The sequence below is a fragment of the Mobula hypostoma genome, chromosome 21, assembly GCF_963921235.1.
Source record: "Mobula hypostoma chromosome 21, sMobHyp1.1, whole genome shotgun sequence".
Lineage (NCBI taxonomy): Eukaryota > Metazoa > Chordata > Chondrichthyes > Myliobatiformes > Myliobatidae > Mobula > Mobula hypostoma.
Window position 1 is genome coordinate 23,109,793 of NC_086117.1, and position 20,785 is coordinate 23,130,577.

At 40.1% G+C, this 20,785-nt stretch overlaps 1 protein-coding gene across 2 annotated transcripts in view; it reads left to right on the forward strand.

Annotated features, from left to right (window-relative positions):
* Positions 1 to 20,785, forward strand: part of col27a1b (collagen, type XXVII, alpha 1b) — a 483,649-nt gene that overhangs the window by 360,782 nt on the left and 102,082 nt on the right. For both annotated transcript variants that reach the window (XR_010021219.1, XM_063073617.1), the window contains exons 35-37: positions 5,456 to 5,509; positions 9,126 to 9,179; positions 15,707 to 15,814. Coding sequence is in view for 1 of the 2 variants with exons in the window: in XM_063073617.1 (XP_062929687.1) it covers positions 5,456 to 5,509; positions 9,126 to 9,179; positions 15,707 to 15,814 (216 nt within the window). In the remaining variant the exon portion in view is untranslated. The remainder of the gene's footprint in view (positions 1 to 5,455; positions 5,510 to 9,125; positions 9,180 to 15,706; positions 15,815 to 20,785) is intronic.

Below are 20,785 nucleotides of genomic sequence, written 5' to 3' on the forward strand. Positions count from 1 at the left end.
GGGGTTTCACCAATCAATTAGATGAGCATTCTTCAATATATCAATTCCAGTTACCAGCTTCATATTCCTATTTGTACCATCCATCGGGGACATTTATCAGGAGCACTATGTGCATAGGACCTTTAGTATTACTAAGGATCCCATCCATCCATCCAGCATCCTCTTTGACTTTCTACCATCAGGCAAGAAACTCCGATGCATAAAAACAAGAACGGTCAGGTTGTGAATCAGTTTCTTCCCCAGGCCATTAGGCTTCTGATCTCCCTGCCACATTACATTTGACGTATCACTGGTTAATCTGCTCTGTACCTAACAATATTTTATTTTATGCACTTTATTTATGCATAATTCATCTGTAGATTTTATCCTTACTTTCCTAAATTATTGTGTGTTACATGTACTACTGTGCTTTACACCCTGTTCAGAGAAATATTTGACAGTATACAGGTTTAGTCAAATGACAGTAAACTTGACTTGACCTGATACCCTTGTGATAAACCGGCCTTGAAAATGTCCATTAATTTGGCATCTACACCTCTTGAAGAAGAAATTCAAAACGTTATGATAAAATGCTTGTTAATTATGAATTTAATTGTAAGTATTCCTTCTGCATTTTCCCAACACAGAAATCTTTTCTTTATATATAAGAATCTCACTTAAATGGCTTCAGATGTATTAACTGAAGGGACTGCTGGCCAAGTTTATCCAATCTGATCATATAATTTAACTTTTTTTGTCTATAATTCAGTGAATCTGCGCCACATCTTTTTGAATGTTTGGGGGCCATGCTCAAAACTGAGCACAGCACTCTAGATGGGATCAGAATTATTTCTTCACTTTTGAATTTCAGCCATCTGGAGATAAAGGCCAAAAGCGATTAGACTTCCTTTTTAAATTTTATACTTGTGCACGAAATAGTAATGAATTTGATCTGTAGATATTTGAATCATTTTGCTCACCCACAGATTCTAACTGCATGTTAGAAAAAGCAACTATGGGACCTTTCTTATCTTTTTCTGATCCAAAGTGAATCATTTTCTTTCTAACACACACGAAATGCTGGAGGAATTCAGCGGGCCAGGAAGCATCTATGGATAAGGGTACAGTCGATGCTTTGGGCCGAGACCTTCCAGCCGGTCTTGCTGAAGGGTTTTGGCCTGAAATGTCGACTGTACTTTTTTCCCATAGATGCTGCCTGGCCTGCTGAGTTCCTCCAGCATTTCGTGTGTGTTGCTTGGATTTCCAGCAACTGCAGATTTTCTTTCTCTCCACTATGAACTCACCTGTCATAGTTGCGCACACTCACTCAGTTTGCTTGTCTTTTTGTAACATTATCTACCTATGAGTAACAATACAAGTGGTCTAAAATCTGGCCTTTGCTCTTTGGCTGTAATTTGTGGTGGTGCAATTGGTAACACTCTCAGCACCTCCATAACTACTGTGATGATGTCAGCAACTTTGTAGGTCAGCAATTCCAATCAAACTCTGAACTGCACTCTCCTGTTACTCCAATCAATCAGCATTCGGCTCACTGGCTGTTGTTTCCTGTGCTCCCTTTAAACTCACCAACACCCCTTTTCCCGTATGCCCTTCAAAATTACCAGGGCCCTAAGAATAGTGTTCACTTTAACATCGCCAGAGTCCATTCCACATGCTTCCTTTCAGTTCACTGGATCCCGGTTTCTTTGTTCCTTTTAAACTCATCAGGGGCCTATTTCCTTTGAAGTTATCAGTCTCTCTTATCCATACTGTTGTATGTTATAATACTCTGCTACATACCGAAAAAAAAATCTGAGTCTTAAATATAGAGGGACACTGGTAGGAATCACCAAATAGTCCGGAAAATGTGCCTGTTTGCCATTGCTTCAGCCAAAAAGGTGCTGGATTGTTAGGCTGAGAAGGTGCTGGATTATTAAACTGTAAAGGTGCTGAATTGTTAGGCTGAGAAGGTGCTGGATTATTAAACCGAGAAGGTACTGGATTATTGTTGTGAAGGTGCTGGATTATTAGGCTGTGAAGGTGCTGGATTATTAGGCTGAGAAGGTGCTGGATTTTAGGCTGTGAAGGTGCTGGATTTTAGGCATGAAGGTGCTGAATTATTAGGCCGAGAAGGTGCTGGATTATTAGGCCGTGAAGGTGTTGGATTATTAGGCTGTGAAGCTGCTGGATTATTAGGCCGTGAAGCTGCTGGATTATTAGGCCGTGAAGCTGCTGGATTATTAGGCCGAGAAGGTGCTGGATTGTTAGGCTGAGAAGGTGCTGGATTATTAAACCGAGAAGGTACTGGATTATTAGGCTGTGAAGGTGCTGGATTATTAGGCTGTGAAGGTGCTGGATTATTAGGCCATGAAGGTGCTGGATTATTAGACCGTGCAAGTGCTGGATTATAGGCTGTGAAGGTGCTGAATTTTAGGCCATGAAGGTGCTGAATTTTAGGCTGTGAAGTTGCTAAATTTAGGCCATGTAGGTGCTGGATTATTAGATTTTACACTATGTAGTTAAATGCAGAAAGATAGAATTTACTGTTAGAGGGAGAATTCTTCTCAGGATATGCTGTCGCAGACTTCATTCAACACAATTAAATGATTTGATGGGAAATAAAATATGAAAAATTCTAGTTGCTTGCTATCCAATTTTTTCAAAAAACCCAATGGCTCAGCATCTGTCTCACTGGTTCTGTTTCCAAGTAAACTTACTAGGCCTCTTGTTCCTGCACTCACTTTAAACTCATTGGAGCCCTGTTTTAGCTCACCAGGGCCACATTCCCATTGAGACCAATCCCGCTGTTCCTTGTAAATGCACAGGCATCCTGCTTCCTCTTTCCTTTTAAACTCATCAAAGCTTTTATTCCTTGGTCCCTTTAAATGCATTGGATTTCTGTTGTCTGTGATCACTATAAACTCATCAGATTCACTGGATGATTTATTATCCTATAGTGTAATACTAAAGAAGAATACATTAAAATTAGGTTGCTGTAAGAATAGGAATAATATCCAATAGTTCAAGTTTAATAGTCAATCCACTATACAACATGAATACAGCCAAACAAAGCAGCGTTTCTCTGGGGCCAAGGTACAAAATGCTGAAGCAACAATTACTTTATACTTTATTGTCGCCAAACAATTGGTACTAGAACGTACAATCATCACAGCGATATTTGATTCTGCGCTTCGCACTCCCTGGATTACAAATATTAAATATAAAAAAATATTAAAATTAGTTAAAATTAGTAAATATTAAAAATCTAAATTATAAATCATAAATAGAAAAATGGGAAGTAAGGTACAGGTTTCCCCCGCCATCCAAAGGTAGAGCGTTCCTATGAAAAGGTTCGTAAACTGGAATGTCGTAAAGTGAAGAAGCAATTACCATTTATTTATATGGGAAAATTTTGTGAGTGTTCACAGACCCAAAAATAACCTACCAAATCATGCCAAATAACACATAAAACCTAAAATAACAGTAACATATAGTAAAAGCAGGAATGATATGATAAATACACAGCTTATGTAAAGTAGAAGTACTTTTCCACAATCATTGCCTGAACTGTTCTCTGTAGCAAAAATCTCACGCCAGCGCCGTTGGCAGAAACACAGCGCAAGCGCTCTCCAGTAACCTTTAAGCTATGAAGACAGCACATATAGCAAATATAATTAGTTAGCAGAAAAACATACAGTAGTTACAAAAACTGATAATATAGCCCAAGTCCCTGAGTGTCAAAACCTATAGATTGATGGTGCTTGGATGCTGTCTGGTAGCCACGTCTCTGCAAGAACAAGCCCACAGCAGTTCCTCATATCACATAGTGTAGCAGCAGACAAATGCAAAAATGCTTGTCTCCCTCCAGGTGAACACTGGAGGGCAGCACTGATGGGAGGGTCCAGCGCAGAATGCAACAGCACCTAGCCCCGCGTCTCCTTCCTCGGCATCCGCAGCATGTGGCCCTGAGGCAGGAAGGAAGGCATGGTCCAGGCCACACAACTCCCCCGCCGTCCGTCTCACCACTGAGCCGGCGAATTGGATTCGCACTATTCAATATACCAATATCCAACAGGGTCTTGCGATTGCGAAAAAGACACAAAACGACCCTTGGTTGGAAGCAGAGAGGTTGCTGCATCCGAGCGTGCCTCCAGCTTACCAGAAGATGTGAATAGTACAGAAAATCCATACGTTTGGTACCGTCCAAGTCCCAAGGATGTTGGATTATTGGAGTTTCATTGCTCAAACCACTAATTCGTTACGAATGAGATATACAGGTAGTTGTCTCTTACACCTGTACTCTGCATTCACGGAGAAACACAAATCACAATTCTTAACAGTCTATTAAGATGGAGCAAAATCTACTAATGGCACAGCCATTGGAGCTGCTGCGGTGATCCAGATTCAGCCCTGGCGTCCAGTGCTGCTTGGGTGAAGTTTGACATGTTGGCTTGCACCAAGTCTATCAGTTTCATTCCACGTCCCAAAGTGCTGTTCAATTCATAATCAAATATGCGCTTCCCTCCGTGTCAGTACTTTGCAACAGGATTGGAGGGGAAGTGGGAGGCAGTGTTGGGGAGTTGATCAGTCCGGGAAAGAGAATCAACTACAGGGGGAAAACATGGGGTTTGCTCTGAGAGCTGCAATGGGCCAAATAGTCTCCTATATCATATGAGAATATGAAAGATAAATAAAATGATATTAATTCAAACACTGCAGATAACATACTACAAACCACTGTACACCAATAGCAACTTCATACTCTGTACTTCATCGTTAACCAAGAGGACAACTCCACTCATATGTAATTCTCACTCATTCGGACAATGAACCCTACTCAATCCCAATGAATACCATCAGGTTTAAAGTTACATGTGAGTGTTGTGCATTTGCTGCTGACTACAAAATCCACAGCAATGGCTAAATAGCCCCACTACCTTTTGGGCAGCCTTGGGAGAGATGAAGGCTACGGGAGTAAACCCAGACAGCAAATCCGGAGTGGAGCCCCTCGGGTGGCTGGACGTCATTGAACATCCTTCCAGCAGCTCCTGCAGCCAAGCTAGTGACAAACGTATTGCTTCATAAACTTTCCCTTGGACCACACTGGTGAGGCCGAGAGGGGGATCTTGATGACTGGGCATCTCAGGATCTCCATAGCTTCCACCCAGGCTTGTGATGATGATTGTCATCACCCATTGTCCTTCGAGACAGACGGATGCCAACCACCACCATAAAATCTGGAACAATGTTTATTTTCATAAACTCTCAATATTGACTGTTCAATTAGTGATTAAAAACATGTCATGACAAAAATATTGTCAAATATTGCCTCTGCATGATTTTTCTAAATTTTTGCAGATTGATAACGTTTGCAAAAAACAATACTTTAATGATTGTGGTTTGTCCAGAACTGAACGTTTCTAAAGGGAATTGAGCTTGTGAATTAATGCTTATGTTTCAAATCCTCTGACGACAGGGTGCAATCGGACCAGCTGGTGTTGCAGGTGAACAAGGACTCATGGGTCAAAGGGTGAGTGATCAAAAATGTGGCATTTCATCCTATTTGAATTCAGCATATAGAAAAGATATTCCGAAAACATTACTTCAGATGGCATAGGGAAGCCATCAGGAAAGAAAATCTCCACATTCCACTGAGGATTTCCCTAAATTCCTGTTTGTTCTTCAAATGTCAGTGTAAACCTTGCCCATTTTTCCATTGTCACAAACGGCCCTTTTAACAAGCAAAATAATAAAGGAGTGCAGGGAAATATCAACATCGACTTAACCTAGCTCACAAAGCCTAGAAGTTGTTTATTCCCAGCTGATTTTCTTTTGGGTTAAGTTATTTCCTTTATTTCAGGTTCATCATCATCATTATGTGCCTTGTCGGATGACATCATCATTATGTGCCATGTCACATGATGTGAGCATTCGTGCTCTTTCTGTAGTCATCATTGCTCTTGGCAAATTTTTCTACAGAAGTGCTTTGCCATTGCCACCTCTGGGCAGCGTCTTTACAAGACAGGTGACCCCAACCATTATCAATACTTTTCAGAGATTGTCTGCCCTGCATCAGTGGTCACATAACCAGAACCTGTGATATGCATCAGCTGCTCATACGACCATCTGCCACCTGCTCCCATGGCTCCAAGTAACCCTGATCAAGTGGCTAATCAAGTGCTACCTCTTGCCCAAGGATGAACTGCAGGCTAGCAGAGTGAAGGAGCACCTCTCACCTCCTCTGGTAGTGACGTATCTCCACCCCACCACCCCTTTCTTCAGGTTACCAAACATAAGTGGGTTATGCAGCCAACTAAAGATAGAAAATTTATTGTGCATTTACTTTTTCCCCCAAATTTAAAAAGGTTAATTTGACCCAAATAGTACTTCACAATATGAATATGTTTGGTACTGGAGAGCTGGTATTATGAAAATGGAAGTTATCCTTGTGTTTTTCAACCTGATGATCAAACTATCGAGAACTTAAGCCACAATGATTTTCCGAAGCAAAAGTGCATAGTTCAGGGAATTCAGTTGGAGAAAATCAAATAACTAGAGATGCTAAAAACTTGAAAAGCAAAACTGGAAGTAAATATTGGGAATACTCAGCAGATCAGACCACATTTGCAGGAAGAGAACCATAGGTAATGTTAATGTTTCACGTCAAAGAATCTTCTCCATAACTGGAAAGAAGCTTGTTAAGTTATGGGGGGGGCGCGGTAGAGGGTGCAAAGGGAGTAATATCTCTGAGGAGGTAAAATTTGAATGAGCACCGGGATAAGTTATGAATGAAGTTATCAGATCAGTGACTTTATGGGAACAGATTGAGAGTCAGAACACGAAGACCTCGATAAAAGAATGTAGGATTTGGCCCGGTTATTTACTATCTACCTATCTATCTAATCTGGATATCTACTGCCTTACAATCCATGCTGCCTAACAACGCACAATTTAACCTAGCCTAATCACAGAACTATTTACAATGACCAATTAACCTCCCCAGCCGGTACGTCTTTGGACTGTGGGAGGAAACCGGAGCACCCGGAGGAAACCCACGTGGTCACGGGGAGAACATACAAACTCCTATCAAGCAGTGGCGGGAATCGAACCCGGGTCGCTGGTACTGTAAAGCATTGTGCTAACCAAAGCGCTGGTTGGAGGTTGAGCAAATGGGATTAGCGTAGTTGGTGTGAGCATGGTGAGCGGAAGGACCCAGTCTGCACTGAGGGACTCCGTGAACTTTCTCTGCAAGTGTAAGACATGCCCAGCTTGACCTCATGGGCTTGATTTCCAACTCTGCAGCTCACATCTCCTATGTTCTTTTGCCTAAGTTCTCACTCTCTGTCTGCTACCAGCCACTTATTGACCAGTTTACAGTTTACCCCCATGAGCATCCTGGTTTTACCCTATCAGAGAAATACCCCTCCCTCACCCTCCTTGCAGCTTAACAAACTAATTTTTCTCTTCTTCCCTGTGCTGAGAGAGGATCTCCAACTGAAATGTTAACTCTGCCACCCATCCCACAGATGTGGCCTGACCTGCTGAATATTTGCAACATTTTCTCTTTCTAGTTCATATAGACAATCTGACTGACTGATTGGATGCCATAAATTTTTGACAATAGTTTTATCTCAATCTCCATAAGCACACCTAAGTATTCATTTTCTGGCAACCAAGTTAGTAGCATTAAGGAATACTTACTGTCATCTGTTGCTCTTCGATAATATAGTTACATCCTTTTGCAAGACCAACTCTGGTGCAAGATTGTACCTAAGGTTCTGTGATCACCTCTCAATTCTAATATATCACTGATTCAAATAAATGATTATCAGAATCATGTTTAATATCACCGGCATATGTTGTGAAATTTGTTAACTTAGCAGTCCAATGCAATACATGATAAATATAGAAAAAAGTAAATAAATTACAGTAAGTATATATATATAGATATATATAATAATTAAACTTAAAAATAGTAGTGCAAAAACAGAAATATTTTTTTTTTAAGCGAGATAGTGTTCATGGGTTCAATGCCCATTTAGAAATCAGATGGGAGAGGGGAAGAAGCTGTTCCCAAAGCTTCTTTACCTCCTTCCCGATGGTAACAATGAGAAGAGGGCATGTCCTGGGTGATGGGGTCCTTAATAATGTAATCTGCCTTTGTGAGGCCCCGCTCCTTGAAGATGTCTCGAATACTATGGAGGCTAGTACCCAAGATGGAGCTGAGTAATTTCACAACTTTCTGCAGCTTCTTTTGATCCTGTCCAGTAGCACTCCCTCCACCACACCCCATACCAGACAGTGATAATGCAGTCTGTCAGAATGCTGTCCACAGTACAACAGTAGAAATCTTCAAGTGCTTTAGATGACAAACCAAATCTCCTCAAACTCCTAATGAAGTATAACCACTGTCTTGCCTTCTTTATAGGCGCATCAATATGTTGGGTCAAAGTTAGATCCTCAATGATATTGACACCCAGAAACTTGAAATTGCTCACTCTCTCCACTTCTGATCCCTCTGTGAGGACTGGTTTGTGTTCTCTCGTCCTCCCCATCCTGAAGTCCACAATCAGCCCTTTGTCCTTACTGACATTGAGCGCAAGCTGGCTGCTGTGACACCACTCAACTAGCTGGTCTATCTCATTCCTGTTTGCCCTCTCGTCCCCATCTGAGATTCTGCTAGCAGTGGTTGTATCATCAGCAAATTTACAGATCATTCCTTGGCTTTAGGAATTAGTGATATAAAACTCAAGGGTTCTCCAAATAATGATAGGTATATTTAAATACACAAAATACGTACCATCAGGATATTAGAAAATGGGTTTGTTTTATTCAGCATCCTTGTAGGTCAAGAGTTCCCCTGTTAGAGCCTGCAAAGTCCTTAGCTTTTGTCGGCACATAATTTAAAACATCTTTGGAAGTGTCAGACTTTGCCGTTCTCTGTTCTGATTGCAACAACTACTCCTCCTCATTGTCCATCTGGAAGCTCTATCTGGTCTTGAGTGAGATAACATTTAGAAAATGCAACGTTTGCGAAGTAATTTTTACAAATGCTTACAAATCATGCTTGTAAAATATCTTCTTACCATATAATGACCAAATGAAACTGACATCTTCAATAATCGTTCCTTTTTTTATTTACAAAGGGTGAGCCTGGTCTGGTTGGTGATGATGGACCCCCGGGAATTGACGGGATCAAGGTAAGGCATTTCAAGAATGGATGTGTAATACCAATTAGTCTGAAATATGAATAGACTTCTATAACAATAATACAAGCATAATTTTGGCTTCAGCATCCAGTATATCTGAATTTTATATATATAAAAGATTTTAAATTAGCATTTTGAATACAGTGTATCTGCACATATTTAAAATGTAGATCTTGAAGATTTTAGTTTCTCCAAGTCTAATTCTTCAAAGCAGAAGGAACAGATCTTTAGTAGATTGTTATGTTTTTCTTCATGCCTTTTTGCCTCAAGTGATACTTACTACATTACATATCACAGTAGTTGTTTGAGCTTTAAAATTAGACTCACACTGAGATCCTGCCTAAACTGCAATCTGGCCTCTTCAACAATGGGCCAGATTGTTCAATCCACTTCAATCTCCTTCTTCAACTTTCTCTTGAAACATATCAAATCTTGCCTGAGTAGCGACTTGGGTCCACTCCAGTTTGCCTACCAGCACAACTGGTGCGTAGCAGATGCCGTTTCGTTGGTTCTTCATTCGACCCTGGAACATCTGGACGCCCTTCATCAAGCTCGGCATTCAATACCATCATCTCCTCAAACCTAATCAATAAGCTTCAAGACCTCCTTGTGCAACTGGATCCTCAATTTCCTCACTTGTAGACCCCAGTCAGTTTGGATTGGCAACAGCATCTCCTCCACAATCTCCGTCAGCACAGGTGCACCACAGGGCTGTGTGCTTAGCCCCCGCTCTACTCACTTTACACTTATGACTGTATGGCTAAGCACAGCTCCTATACCATATTTAAGCTTGCTGATGACACCACTGTCATTGGCTGAATCAAAGGTGGTGACGATTCAGCATATAGGAGGGAGATTGAAAATCTGGCTGAGTGCTGCCACAACAACCTCTCTCACTCAATGTCAACAAGACCAAGGAGCTGATTAGTGACTTGAGGTGGAGAAGGTCAGCAACTTTAAATTCCTCATTGCTACCTTTCCATAGGATTTGTTCCAGATTTAGCACGCAAGTCCCATTATGAAAAAAGCACAATAGCGCCTCTACTTCCCCAGGAGTTTGCGAAGACTCAGCGTGACATCTAAAACTTTGACAAACTTCTTTAGATATGTGGTGGAGAGTATATTGACTGGCTGCATTATGGCCTGCTATAGCAACTCCAATGTCCTTGAACAGAAAATCCTACAAAAAGTAGTGGATACGATCCAGACCGTCACGGGTAAAGCCATCCCAACCATTGAACTCACGGAGCACTGTCGCAGGAGAGCAGCATCCATCATCAGGGACTCCCACCACCCAGGTCATGATCTCTTCTCGCTGCTGCCGTCAGGGAAGAGGTACGAGAACCTCAGGACTCTCACCAGGTTCAGGATCAGTTAGTACCCCTCAGTCATTGGGCTCTTGAACCCTGGAGATAACCGTCTGTAAAGAGTTTGAATGTTCTTCCCGTGTCCATGTGGGTTTCAAGCAGGTGCTCCAATTTCCTCCCACAGTACAAAGACAAACCAGTAATTAGGTTAATTGGTCATGTAAATTGTCCCATGATTAGGCTAGGGTTAAATCGAGGGTTGCTGGACAGTGTGGCTCAAAGGGCCTATTCCACGCTCTATCTAAATAAGTAAACTTAACTCAGTTTTATGCGCCCAGGCACTGAACTGTTCCCACACCCTATGGACTCGCCTTCAAAGACTCTTCATCTCATGTTCTCAATATTTATTGTTTTTTTTCTTTTGTATTTGCACAGTTTGTTGTTTTTTGCACACTGGTTGTCCACCCTGTTGGTGGGTGGGGACATTAACTCTATAATGGTTGTTCGATTTATTAAGTATGCCCACAAGAAAATGAATCACAGCGTTGTACATGGTAACCTGTATGTCCTTTGGTAATAAATTCACCTTGAATTTTGAACTTTGACCACTTCTGTAAACTGAATCCCTGATCCCAAGTCATTTGTTTCACCAACTGATCCAAGAATGTAACCAATGATGTCCACCAAGGAACATGGATTTGAAAACAATTTATATAAAGTAAGGTATAATGCTCCACAAATTTGAATTAATGACATGATTTAAATATTTATTAAGTATTAAAGTTATTCATATAGTTTAAGCTGTTTTACCATCCAGAGGCAAATGTGCTTACTCATTCTAGTAATAATTTTTTCTGAATTTCATCCTACTATGTAGACAATCTCTTAACTGTTACTCCAGTGCTCCTGTTCTGAGAAATTATTGCATTGTCAAAGGTGCTATCTTTTGTTTGAGACATTAAATCATGGTCCTCTGAGCCCTCTCAATAAGACACACAAGATCCAATAATCCAATTTTGAATGTGAGAAATGTAATTATGTCTATTGTCTGATCATTGTTCCTTAGCCAACAATTAAGCAGAGGGAGACACAAGTTCTGTGATGTAGGTTCTCAACTTGAAATGTTAACCATCTCTCTGCCTCCATGGTTGCTGCCCGGCCCACTGAATTCCACCAGAGTTTGTTTTTGCTTTAAATTGCATGAACTGATCACTAAATTTCATTCTTCTTGTGCGATTATGCTATAGGCAAATTGGTGATCATTACAGGAGTGACTGTTAAGTGCTCTATTAACTAAAATGCCATCTAGATTTTACAAGCCCATAAAAGGCTGAATGGAATTTTCTTTTTTACACAAATTCTGATTTATGTTTTGTATGTTGTGAAAGGAAACATTTCATCAGAAAAGGAGTGCCACATTTTTCCTTAAAATTAATTTAATTAGAAAAGTTTTCATAGAATAAATACTAAAATCTCTTTTAAAACCTTACTCATCTGCAAGAAGCTGAAGGACACTAATGTCCGTTTTAGACAAGATCTTTTCTGAAAATAATGATCCTAATTAAAATGCAAAGAATTGAATTGATTATGGCATAATAATAATCAGCAAAATTAAAACCCATGGGATTAAAGAGACCACAGCAGAAAAGCAGGTTGTTTTCTCAAGGAGGGAAAACATTTCAAAGTACAAAGTAAATTTCATTGTCAAAGTACATATAGAATATGTCACCACATACAACGCTAAGATTCATTTTCCTGCAGGCGTCCTTGACAAATCTATAGAATAGTAACTACAACATGATCAATAAAAGATCAACTAGAGTGCAAAAGACAACAAACTCTTCAAATGCAAATATACATAAATAGTAATAAATAACAAGAATATGGAATAACAAGATAAAGAGTCCTTAAAGTGAGATCATTGGTTGTGGGAACATCTCAATGGATGTGCGAGTGTAGTTATCCCATTTTGTTGAGGAGCCTGATGATTGTGGGTTTGTAACTGTTCTTGAACCTGGTGGTGTGAGACCTGATGCTTTTTTACCTCGGACCTGAAGGCAGCAGTGAGAAAGGAGCATAGCCTGGGTGGTGAGGATCTCTGATGATGGATGCTGCTTTTCTACGACAGTGTTTCATGTAGATATGCTCCACGGTTGGGAGTGCTTTACCCGTGATGTACTGGGCTGAATCCACTAACTACTGTAGGATTTTCCATTCAAAGGCGTTGGTGTTTCCATGTGATGCAGCCAGTCAATACACTCTGAAGTTTGTCAGAGTTTTGACGTCATGACGAATCTTAGTAAATTCCTAAGGAAGTGGAGGTACTGTCATGCTTTCTTTGCAATTGCATTTACATGCTGGGCCCAGGACAGGTCCTCTGAAATAGTAATGTGCAAGAATTTGAAGTTGCTAGCTCTCTCCACCGATGAGGATTGGGTCATGGACCTCTGGTTTCCCCCTCCTGAAGTCTACAATCAGTTCCTGGGTCCTATTGACATTGAGTGAGAGGTTGTTGTTGTGACACCACTCAGCTAAATCTACATTCTCCTTACTGTGTGCTAATCCACCACTACCTTTGATTTGGCCTATAACAGTGCTGTCATCAGCAAACTTGAATAAGGTATTGGAACTGTGCTTAGCCACACAGTCATAGGTGTACAGCAAGTAGAGCAGGGGACTAAGCACACAGCCTTGTGGCTCGCCCGTGCTGTTGGAGATCATGGAGGAGGCATTGTTGCCAATCTGAACTGGCTGGCGTCTACGTGAGGAAATCCAGGATCCAATTGCACAAGGAGGTTTGAGGCCAAAGTCTTGGAGCGTGTAGATTGGTCTTGAGGGGATGATGGTATTGATGCTGAGCTGTAAGTTCCAGGGTTGAGTGAAGAGTCAATGAGATGGCATCTGCTGTGGACCTGTTGCTCCGATAGGCAAATTGGAGTGGTTCCAAGTCGCCGCTCAGGCAGGAGATGATACGTTTCATCACCAGCCTCCCAAAACACTTCATCGCTGTGATGTAAGTGCAACTGGATGATAGTCATTGAATCAGATAACTACACTCTTCTTGGGCACTGGTATAATTGTTGAGAGTGGTAGTGAACAGTTTTTAAAGCTGATGCATATTGAAAAAGCACTTTGAGCCCAAAAGATAAAGTATTTGTTACATTTTGTAGATCCTCAACATGTTGGCTTTTGGGTCAAAAAGACTTTGTGAATCAAATGGATCAATGCCTTGAGGTAATACTCTGATCTCATGACAAACATTAGACATCAGATCTCCTGGCTACTTCTGTAGATTTTTGACCCTAAATTGTCAGGATTAACTATACGAAAATCTGACTTGTGATTGAGAAGTTGTTAGAACCCGAACTTGAACTTCAAGATATAAATGTATTGCAGTGCAATTGCAATATATGCCCAGTACTATAATCATATTTAATAGCTTGTAACCCACCTATTGGTTAGATGTCTTAGAGTTTGGGTATGGATGCTCAGTGTTTTTACATCAGACTATTTAAAGTCAAACCAACTTCAATTACCACAGGACCTATTAAGAAGTCCGTCTGTACTTAAAACACTACTGCTCATTATTCTTAAATAACATTCTAGTTGGACACACACAAGTATTTTTTGATGTATGAATGTTAACTTAAAAAAGCAGGAACACGCACGTAATGCCACATCAGAACATTTATTAAATACAGGCAGCTTTCTGGAATATGTTTTTTTTTTTCGTGCTTACACTGTTCCTCACAAACTCCTTAGTTTTCTCAATAGTTTCTTTTTCTGGAGTAAGATCCATCAATTTTAATTAATTTGGTGAATTTTTGGGATACCCGAATGCAGAACCTGACAGCACTTTTATCCCAGATTGTAAACAAAGATGATAGTGACAAAGTCGGTGGCAGTCTCTGGGCAGAATTTGGGGGAAAAGTCTTGATTATTGTGCCTTCAGTGTTGACGGTAATATTTGAAGTCAGCATGGCACCGGCTGCATCAATAAGACAGTGTCTGCTGGGAGTTCAAGTAGGTGAAAATAGTAATGAAAATAAATGTATGTGGCTACATCAGAGTGAGTTAAAACAGTAAATGAAGTAAGTGAGGCTATAAACAAGCACTTTGAACCACAAGCAACACACACAAAATGCTGGAGGAACTCAGCAGGCCTGGCAGCATCTATGGGAAAGAGTAAACAGTCGGTGTTTCGGGCCGAGACCCTTCATTGGGAGTCCTCCAGCATTTTGTGCGTGTTGCTCTGGATCTCCAGCGTCTGCAGACTTCCTTGTGTCTTTGAACCACAAGCTCAGTTTAAGGGACATGTTGAAATTCCATAAGCAGAAAGGAAGTGGGGATTCAACAAATCTAATTTTTTTTTTCATGAACAGATAGATCTGGAGAAATTAAGGGGATTTACCAAATGTTGGAACGTTACAAATAGCCGACCGATGGTCAGCCCTTATACATGAATATGCATTTGGAAGACTGGCAGTACGGGTTACAAAAAATTCATATCAGAGCAACCGTGCCATGACCCAGATAGGGCCTGTGTTTGAAGTGCCATAGATGGTTTGCACTGGGTAGATGTACATTTGGTTGGCCCTGTTTAAGCAGCACTAGTTTTCCAAATCTGAAAAATCTCAAAACTAAATCCCAGCCTCAGTCTCCTTTTTAAAGCAATTCTCTCACAACCATCTAACCGTCTCTCGGAGCTTTCTCCTTATCCTCCCTGCCTGTTTCTAAATGTCCCTGTCGACTTCCACCTGTTTCCATCTTCCCTGCTCCTTGCACACCTCAAATGCCTCAGCAGAGGACATGTCCCTTTCACCTCCTTTACCGTCGAGCCTCGAACTATCCAGTTTCTCTGTTATTGCTTTACAACAGTGAAGCAGAACATGCTGGTGTTTAGCTAGTGAGTTCATGCGAACCACTCCTTAAGCTTTAATCTGCCATGGTTGGTACATCTAATCTCACCCCTTTGGTTGGGATTGCTAAATGTTAAAACTTAAGGTAAGTTTTTTTAATGTATTTTTGATGATTTCAATGTATCATTGTAGTTTTAATTAATTAATGGTGGGTTCATGTGCTTTCAAATAAATGTATAATATTTTCTGAATTTTGTAATGCCGTGCTACGTATGTAACCCAATTTAGAAGGCCACATATTTTGCTAGTCTTCCCCTACATCAGGCTGAGCACTGTGTTTTGTTCCCACTAGGGTGACAAAGGAGACCCAGGGGTTGAAGGAGATAAAGGAGAGAAGGGGCCAGAAGGAATGAAAGGAAAAGAAGGACCACCGGGAGTACCAGGAATCACAGGAGTACAAGTAAGAACTATTTCTAATGATTTCCACAGAAAGTGAAATAACTGGAGATAACAATTTGCAAGCAATGACACTGAAGTATCTTGCATCATAGGAATATTGCTGCGTGGGAATATTTAATATAATAATTATTTGTTTCCTGATGTGTGATATAGCCACAATTTACCACTAAGTAATTCCATTCCTGATGGAAAGTGCAATTGTGAAGGTAGAATTATAATATTATAATCAAAATGCAAAACATTGCAGATGCTGGAAATCTGAAATAAAAGCAGATCAGGCAGCATCTGTAGAGAGAGAAACAGCACTGACAAAAGAAACAAGTAAGTGGAAGGTTATTGACAGAATTATTAACCATGTTCAGTTTTACAATATGCTTGGATCACCAGCATGACTTCCTATTTCAACTTTATTAACAACAGAAAATTTGCAAGCAAAGTGATCTGATGTTCTCATAGAATCAAAAATACATTGTGTGCTTTCTGTTGATAAGGTAGATTTAAGGATGCAAACATCCCATGAATGACTTAGAAGGATTTCTCACCCATAGCATGAAGTTGTCCAACTATAATTAAGTCTGCATGACTCCTGCTGTCACCTATTGCTTGATGATCTTGAATTCTGAGTGTTTCGCTGTGGTATCTGATCTTGTCTGAGAAGTAAACAGCAGATTGTGCATTTCTTCACGGTTTGGGACACAGATCATTGCTTCATTAGTTATTTTACTGTTGAAGCATTGCATTATCAAATCGGCTCTTTCAATCAGAGAATTGGGCTGTTGTTTCGGTCACTGAATTATTTCACGTTAGGTCACATGCTGTACAGGAACACATGGATTATTCTGTTATTCTGTTATAATCCAGAAAATGTGGGTTTTATTTCCTGGAAACATTTGTCTCATAAGTATGGGGAGAAATGGCAGAGTGTTGTCTATTCATTCACCTAGTTCCATTTGAGAAGTAGGCAGTTGATCCCAGCAATGTTGTCTTCTCATCTTAGGATAAGGAAATTGGTTTACCAGGAGGTTATTTTGTCTTATAAAGTCTGGGTCATCCGTTAAAGAACCAATTCTCTGTAACTATTAAAAATAAATATTATGGCACCATAAACCATACTGAACTTAGGAGAAACAACACACACAAATGCTGGAGGAACTCAGCAGGCCAGGCAGCTTCTATGGAAAGAAGATGTTTCGGGCCGAGACCCTTCATCAGGACTGGAAAGAAAAAGGGGAAGTCAGAGTCAGAAGGTAGGGGGAGGGGAGGAAGAATTGCAAGGTGGTAGGTGCTGGGTGAAACTGGGAGAGGGGGAAGGGTGAAGTGAAGAGCCGGGAAGTTGATAGGTGAAAGATGTAAGGGGCTGGAGGAGAGAGAATCTGGTAGGAGAGGGCAGAAGACCGGAAGGAGGAGGAGTACCAGAGGGAGGTGATGGGCAGGTGAGGAGATAAAGTGAGAGAGGGAACCAGGAATGGAGAAGGGGTAGGGGGACAGTTACTAGAAATTCGATAAATCGATATTCATGCCACCAGGTTACAGGCTACTCAGACGGAATATAAGAATACAATTAAGATAGAAAACGCAGGCTGGTTTACGTTTAATAGTACCATAAAAGTCTTGCAATTCAAGAATGCTGATGATCTTTAACTAAATGTCATTTTAACCTGGTTTCTTTTCACTCTACCAAAGAATGGCAAGGTTTTATGTTTTAATGAATATTGTTTCCACTTTTTCATGCTGAGTAACACTTCTAATGCTTTCTTTTATGGCAGTGGATTATGACAAGCTCCTCTTAGGCAGTTTCCTATATTCTTAATTAATATTCTCAAAGGAGTTGAACAAGGAAGCAATGACTTGCTGACATCCTTATCTGCGGTTTTTAACGGCTTTGAGGTGTCATGTGAAACTGTTCAGAAATACTATGGAGTCTTTGTTAGAAAGAGTGACTTATTCAAAAGAGGGGATTGCATATTTTTTGGAGATTAATTTTTAAATACTACAATAAACTACAAACAAAGGGTATTTCATCCCAAATTATAATTCTTTATAATGTTTGGTAATTAAGGAAATTGTTGAACAGTAAATGTAAGAACCAGGTACACAACATCTGGAGGTTATTTGAATCTGACATTTTATAGTGTTGTACAATCAGTTGGTGGAGAAACAGGTGCCAGATGGACATGGAAAGTGAGCCAAGCCATTGGGTTCTGGAGCTGAAATAATTTCTAAAGATATTTCTGAAATTTCTAAAAATAGCAGTTTTTTATCAGACCAACAGATGGTTTTGAGTACAGGTATAAAGACATTCATTGAGCAAAAATGTCAGAAATGCCTCATTCTATTTCTTCAGCAGAACTGCTTTTGGATATTTTCTAACAATCTGTACAATCTGCACCTGAAGTGTATCTCAAACCAATTAGGTTGAAGTAACCTGGAGCGCATTCTAATTTACCGAAACAAATGCTAAAATCTAAAGAATGCATGTATCATAATTTTATAATTAATATCTAAATCCATTTTATTCTTATGGAAAATAAATTTAATTTCTTTTACACGTAATCTTGTTTTGCAAATCATCTTCATAGCTCATTTCATTAACTCTTTTCTTCCGTACACAAGTAATTACCTCCCGCTGACTAAAGAGCAGGCATTACTGAGCATGTATGGAAATACTGAGTATGACTGGAGAGAATACTGAGCATATATTTGGAGGTATTTTTGGATTTCTCAGAAATGGAAGGGTTCTCAGAATGCCAGAGTGTTTAATAAGTGATTTAAAATTTTAATACTGCTGTTACAAATGAGAATGAAACGTCTGATTACCCATAGGTTTGTAAATCAGTAACGTCACAGTATAGATAAAATGATGGAAGCGTTCTCCTGGTAAAACAGCATCAGAAGACAGAGAGACAAATTACCAGCTTAGGTGAAAAATGAATGGAAATAGAAAAGCATTAATAAATTTAAATGAGTACAGGACAACACAGAAAAGGGTGCAGGGCAGAAAATAAGAAGTGCAGAAATGAAGTGGCAAAAGGAGGTGACTGAAAGAACAAAACAAAAGTGGTGGTTTAATGTTGCTGTGTTCACCGAGCTTGGCAATTCGCTTGCAGACACTTCATCGGCAGTCGAGGGTGATATCCTCAGTGCAATTGTTTGTGTTTCCCTCTGGGAGTGCTCGCGCTTTTATAGCCTCCTGTTCGCATCCTCGGTCCTCATTGGCTACCCCTTCAGCTGGCCTTTGAATCCTATTGGCTCACATTTCTTTGGCTCTTAGAGGTTTATTGATGGCGCTAATTTCGATGGGTTTATGTACAGAGTTATCAGAAGAGACCAACGCTTCTAAAAATTCTTGTGCCTGCTTCATGTTTGCCTGCAGAAGGACCTTTTTGCCTATCCTTTTTTCTTCTTACATCCTGTTGTGACGCTCCTGTGCATTCTTCTTCTTCCACATGGTACCAGCACCATAAAGCAGAGAGTGGAATACATCTTATGTGAATATATAAAAGGATTGCACCCTCTTTGCTTCTGTTGTGGTGTAAGGGTCTGTTTATTAAAGTGACCTGGATAAGCCATTGGGGAATTTTCTACTCTATTAACCAACCACAGGGAGAAGAGTTTGCCAAATTGTGGAGTGATTTATGTAAACTCTCTAATATATTTTCCAGTTCGGATGAAAGGTTATTAAACCTGAAATATTAATAACCACAAGAAAGTCTGCAGATGCTGTGCTGTTTCTCCACAAACGATAGTTGATCTGCTGAGTGCTTCATATTTTTATTACAGTTGTCCACAGTCTGCACTGAAAATGCCTTGGCCAATTCATTGTGCAATAGAAACACCTCATACTTAACTATGACTACAATTTGAGAGTCTCGCGCATTCATTGCTTTTCAGTAAGTGAAATTAATAAGGGACCATAAAGATTTGGCTGAAAGGACAAGAATGAGTTAAATAGGCTCCTACTGAAAAGACTCATTTAAATTCCCTTTTTTTGGGGACTTTTGCTATTGAGTTTATTCAGTCAGGTTGGACCATAAGATTAACTGTCCCCATTAATTTTCAGAAGTTGGGACCCAGGCCAGTGAAATCTGGAATGAGTTAGCTCTTAATTCAAGTTCATGTTGGCCTGAGTTTGCATAAATCAATCAGGGATTTGGCAATCTCTCCTCCCTGTAGACAGTGAAGAGTAGGAAATCTCCTAGTGACTCTTCCAGGTCTCTAATAACCAGAGCCTCATACCACAACATATGCACCCATTCTACCGTAATGTCCAGAGACTGTGCAAACATTCTCGTAGCATTCAATCTGAAGTCAGAGTACTAAATCTGGGCAACACACACAAGATGCTGGAGGAACTCAGCAGGCCAGGCAGCAAGAGTTACAGTCGACGTTTCAGGCCAAGTCGGGCAGGACTTGATAGACTGACAAAAAAATTAACTTCAGTAAAGGAGCTAAAATAAAAGTGCATTAGTGATAACCTGTTAGGAAGAAAATAATAGGTCTGAAAGGTGGCATGTCCCCAAGACCTGATCTTGCTATTTTGAAGGAGGTGGCAGTGGAGAAGGTAGATACACTGGCTGGTATTTTCCAATATTCCATAGATTCTGCGATGGTGTCCAGAGATTGCTGAACTCTATTTAAAAAAGGATATAAAACCGAGATCTACAATATTGGGCAATTAGCCTAACATCAGCAGTTAGAAAAATACTAAAATATACTTGAAGAAAGTAGTAATAGTAATATCATTGGTTAGAATTAATATGGATTTACAAAAGGGAAATTATGTTTGACAAATCTGTTGGTGTATTTTAAAATCATAATTACCAGATCATAATTACAAGCTAATTTATATGGGCAAGAAAGCCTTTACTAAGAGGCACTCAAGATTAAATAAAATCAGAATTTATGGCTTTGGGAATAATATATTGATATGGCTTGAGAATTAGTTAGCAGACAGAAAGCAGAGAGTATAAAT